At 38.5% G+C, this 5,174-nt stretch overlaps 1 protein-coding gene across 1 annotated transcript; it reads right to left on the reverse strand.

The window, feature by feature from the left end:
- MDAR6 (monodehydroascorbate reductase 6) lies at positions 1–4,688 on the reverse strand. Its single transcript, XM_088684466.1, has 16 exons — positions 4,200–4,688; positions 3,999–4,098; positions 3,813–3,890; positions 3,651–3,722; positions 3,422–3,540; positions 3,224–3,308; positions 2,538–2,627; positions 2,288–2,389; positions 2,042–2,131; positions 1,771–1,851; positions 1,349–1,420; positions 1,176–1,270; positions 965–1,053; positions 792–854; positions 642–682; positions 1–453 (listed from the first exon to the last, which is right to left on the reverse strand). The coding sequence occupies exons 1-16, from the start codon at positions 4,337–4,339 to the stop codon at positions 340–342; spliced, it is 1,431 nt and encodes a 476-aa protein (XP_088540592.1). The 5' UTR covers positions 4,340–4,688; the 3' UTR covers positions 1–339.
- Positions 4,689–5,174: the final 486 nt, after the last annotated feature.

Raw genomic sequence — 5,174 nt, forward strand, 5'->3', positions numbered from 1 at the left:
TTTTTTGGTCCAACGGTTGAAATTTTATTAAAATTGAATAGAAACGTTTACATGAGTAATTCGATCAAGCTACATAACTTGCAGCAAACGACTGTTGATAAAGAACACTGACTGACAAGTAGCCCCATAACAATGGAAAACTACACCTCTCTCTATCTGTGTTCTTCGACATGCATCGCTGCACCAACTACTGTAAATTTCACCAAAGTTAAAAGAAGCTTGAGGCCATGGAAGAAGCTTTTATTCCCTGCTGAAACATTGGCATGTACAGATGTGAAACTCCGCGTTATGATTGACATAAACAAGCTGCACTCTTCTTTACTAAACCGCAACTTCAACCTATAACGATGACTGAACAATGTCCAGTGCCTCCTCAACCGAAGATGCATTCTGAAGCCTGGCTTTATCGACAATGGGCTGGCTCCTTGCAAGTTTTGGAAGGAGTTGAAATTCCTATACAACATAACATGAGATGTTGCGAGTCTTAGGACAATGCTGGCAAAATACGTCACGCCAAAATATAAACTTTAACATTTCTCCTTTTGGACAACTAAACCATAAACCTTGATAGTCAGTTGAATTTGTTTCCTATTTTCATAAACCTTGGGGAAAGCCAAGAAGTAAAACAAAACAAAAGGTACCTCGGGACTTCCGCTCTCAAGAAGAACACCTTTCAATTTGCCTGAAGCGCAACAAGAATAAATTTACCATGTCAGCTGTAATTAAATACACCAATACATATGCAGAGAATGAGAGAGCGAATATGTGCGTGTATGAAACAGAATCTTTACCAGAATCTATCCAGAAAGTGGCAATCTTAGGATTAAAATTCCCAATTTCAATCGTCTCTCCAACTGTTCAATAAAATGATAACAGTGTGAACTACGAGAAGGGACTAACAGAGATGTAGCAAAAAATAGACTAAAAAATTATAGATAAAAGATGCAATGTTAGAGATTCGTACCGTTATCCCCAAAAAATTGCCACCATATTTTCCTGGGGCTTCCTTCATATTCAAACACTCTCGAGTAAAAAGATGGGAGGTAATCATACCTGGATTTGTTCAGATATGAAAATCATCAATAAGGAAGTGTCAACATAAACGAATCAGGAAAAGCGAAATTCATCTACTACTCTATCTAGAGAATAAGCTACACGTGGAGAGTCTAACTTACGTATCAGTTTGTGCACTCGCTAAAGCCTTAACGCAATGCTGTGCAGATCGACGAGCATGATCTACATGTTCAACTCGTGCTATACGGTTATACATCTGCTCATTGCAAAACATATTTTTCTTTCAGAATTTTGATTACGAAAGAATTTTCTGCTTGATTTAACAAAAACATACCTTCAATGGAAATGCTGCAACATCTCCAACTGCGAAGATTCCAGGTATCCTCGTCCGGAACAGACCATCAACCTTGGTTTAAAGTACAAAGATATAAGTAATACAAAATAGCAAATGCACATTCAACTTGAACTAATCCTGGCAATCAAAATTTGAATATATTGTTACTCCAAGATAAATTGCTAAATGCAGGATTTTTTTTATCCTGATCAAAATTCAGTTTATCAGGACATTAATTGTAAAACGTGTTACCCATATATGGTCATGAGTCCATCCATTGTCCAAGATGGCTATTGCAATTGATAAAAAGCAAATAATTTGTCCATGATTTTCATAATACATCACACAGTAGATATTTAAACGCTCAAAAAACAAAACGCAAAGTGTCAGTTGTAAGTCTTGTGACAGCATCAGAATTGCACCTGTATACCACCAACACTGGAATCCAAACCGACACTTTCAAAAGGACCAACAGCAGGTTTTGCTCCAATACCAATAACTACCTGCAAAAATGAAAGAATTAGAAGCAAAACTATTCCAATTTCATGAACTTCCTCATATACTTTATTTTATTAGTTTTAATAAACATGAAAATCCTTGAAAAACTTCACTTGTTATCCAAGATGTAAGGCGCAAGGTGACACAATAATAAAAAAGCCAGATATCAAAAGATGTGTGGGAATGGAAACTCACTGTGTCTGCTTCTATAGTAGTTCCATCTTCAAGCTTAACATAATTTACACGTCCATCAGCACCAGCTTCTAAATTTTTAATTGAGGCACCCTGGTCCATCATAAAATGAGCTTTAAAGGCCAGGCCAAATGACAATTACTACATAAAGGATGGGTACCAAATTACAAAAAGTGGGGGGGAGAGAGAGAGAGAGAGAGAGAGAGAGAGAGAGAGAGAGAGAGAGAGAGAGAGAGAGAGAGAGAGTACCTTTATGAATTTAACACCATTCTCTTGGTAGAATTCCTCATATCTCCGGGCAAGTGAAGCAGTAAACAATCTTTGCAACAGATGGTTTTCTGGAAATATGATCTTCATAAAGGGAAAAAAAATATATAAGAGAAGGAAAATCGAAAATGTAGGTCAAGAATTTACATACTTGAAATTTATATTACTTCATCTGATTTTGTTACTTCAACTCAACAAATATAAAAGGCACCAAGTTAAATTTAACACATACTGTTGTATCCAGTTTCCAACCAATAGTGGCTGCAGCAACCTCCATACCAATATAACCACCACCAACAACAACCACCTTCCGTGCTTTCTCCTGGAACAGAAGATAAGAAATTTTACTGAAACGAACAAGCCATACGATTCCAAACAACAAAGCAAACCTCAACATAGTTCAAGAATAGACCACGTGATCAGATAACAATTAACAAAAGAAAATTGCTGAACAATTAAACTTTGTAAAACTAGTTACAAGGTTTGCACTTAATTTGTGTAGGGTTTCTCCCTTATAAATGAATAAATTGCAGGAAACAACAATCTTCACACTCCTAAAGCAGATGGAATGCCCAAACATGCAGGCTTTAAAGTCATACAAGTAGTAAGGAAACACTCCAACTCTACAAGATAGGAACAAAAGCAAACTAGTCTGCCTTATTTGAATAAAGTACGTTCAAAGCGCCACAAGAAACTCAACAAGGGCTGTTCAACTAAGCTTCAAATAGCATATGGTTGTGAAAGTTATGAGGGACTTCACCTTAATCTCAGGTAATGTTCATAACGTTGTGCCAAAATTTAATGAGCTGGATGCATTTCAATATTTATATAGCCATTTCAGTTATTAATTGTAACATGGAAAGAAACAATCATAATAATTAGTATGACAGAGAAAAAACAAGTTAATATCAAATTTACCAATGATGATACTAGTGCATCAGCATCTGCAACATCCCGAATATAATGAACACCAGGTAGGTTTCCTCCAATTTTCTCAGGAAATCTGAATGCATAACAGGCAAGGAAGCAGATTTGCTTCAGTTTAGATTCGTACAATCTAGCAGCACTTACAATACATCCAACTAATCAGAAATTTACAAAGTTGATTGAAATAACCTTGAGGCTGTACACCCTGTTGCAATTATAAGTGATCCAAACTTGAGCAGTTTGCCTGAATTTGTAGTCAGTGTCTGCTTTTCAATATCAACATTTGAAACGGGATCTTCATAGAACATCTGAACAGAATTTCGGAAAAGCAACAACATCTTAGAATTACAGTTGCACATATGCGTAAAAATGAACTTTTTAGCAGTTTCAGGAGTCGCGAAAAAGTTATAAAATTTACCTCTATCCCTTTTTCTTTATACCAGTCAGGTGTTTGCCTATCACCGCCGGATCCAACACAAGTATGAAACCCCTACAATAATAATGTTTCAAATTCTAAACTCCAAAACATATTCGTAAATATATTCAAAATTCATAACTCAAAAGTGTGATTGCAGCTTACAGGCAATCGTGCTGGCTTCTTATCCGAAGGGAACAAATAGCCTTTTGTCAAAGCAGGACGCTCATAAGGCGCAACGGCCTGTTCACAGAACCCACCAAAACTTAACTTCAATTTCACATTCTAACAACAAAAATCAAACAAAATTTACAAAAGAAAATGAAAATGGAAAAATTTGATTTGATTTACCTCTTTGGACACGATTGCAAGGCGTCCATCGGCCATTCCGTGTTCGACGAAAGTCCTAGCTGCATAGCCAGCCGCATTGCCGCCACCAACAATCACAAACCTGCACACACACACATTCCAGAGAACCCAAAACTAAAAATTCAAATATTGATGCAAAAACCAAATTTAAAGCTGAAAAGATTGAATTTTTGAACGACTGACTCTCGGTTTTCGTTGGCGAAATCTGATGACGAAACAACGTAGCTTCGGCGGAAGCTCCTGAATCCGATTGGAGAAGAACGGCGATCAGGTCGGAGAGCAACAGAGTGCTTGAAGCACACGGAATTGGCCAGGTTCGCCATTCGCCTGCGAACTGTAGCTTGCGAGACAAGAAAGAGAAACGGAATTAGAGAAAATTAGGGTTTATGCAACGAGGATCAAGATTGAAGAAGGTGAAAGGGAAATGGGAGTGAGAGTGGGAGTTGAATTTGTGGAGCTCGGACCTGAAGACATTGGGAGCTGAGAGTGGGGATTGGCTTTTCTAATATTTTCTTAGATAAATAAATCAATTAAATTACTGGTTTGGGGTGGCTCTTGACTCTTGAGGAAGTCGAAAGGTCAGTGAAGGAGGCGGATGGCGGTGAACGTGCTGGGCGTTTGCCATTGGAAGCTGTTTCCAAATGTCAGGGAAGGGATGTTGTTATTGGGCCTGACCCATTTAGTATAGTTTTAGCCCATTTACATATTTCGGGTTGTAGTTTGCACCGGGAGCACCTGTGCAGACGGTTGTTACCACCACCGTGGTGGCGGCCAACTACACCGCCGCCACCGAGGGGCTTACTTCGTTGCCCTTTGGCCATACTAGTCTGCCTTCTCATGTGGTGCCGCCGCCGGTGGTCTCTAGTTCTATCAACTCCGATGATTCACCACCCTATCTGAATGGTTGCAATGGCATAGACAAAGGTACGAGTTTCTGCAAGCAGTTGTTCTCTAATGGCAAGAAAAGTGGATATGAAAATTTTGATTATGTTTAAACCACTTTTTGACTGCATCGTTACATCTGATTTGATGCTTTTGGTGTTGATCTACATGCGGCATTCGTCCATTTTTGCAGTATTATACTTGAATTTCGGCATGTATGGGATCCGGGAGATGCATCAGGTAAAGCTATGCTCTATTTCCGGTGCGAGGAGAAGC

This window comes from Pyrus communis, chromosome 14 (assembly GCF_041283825.1).
Source record: "Pyrus communis isolate YQ-2024b chromosome 14, ASM4128382v1, whole genome shotgun sequence".
In the NCBI taxonomy this organism is placed as follows: Eukaryota; Viridiplantae; Streptophyta; class Magnoliopsida; order Rosales; family Rosaceae; genus Pyrus; species Pyrus communis.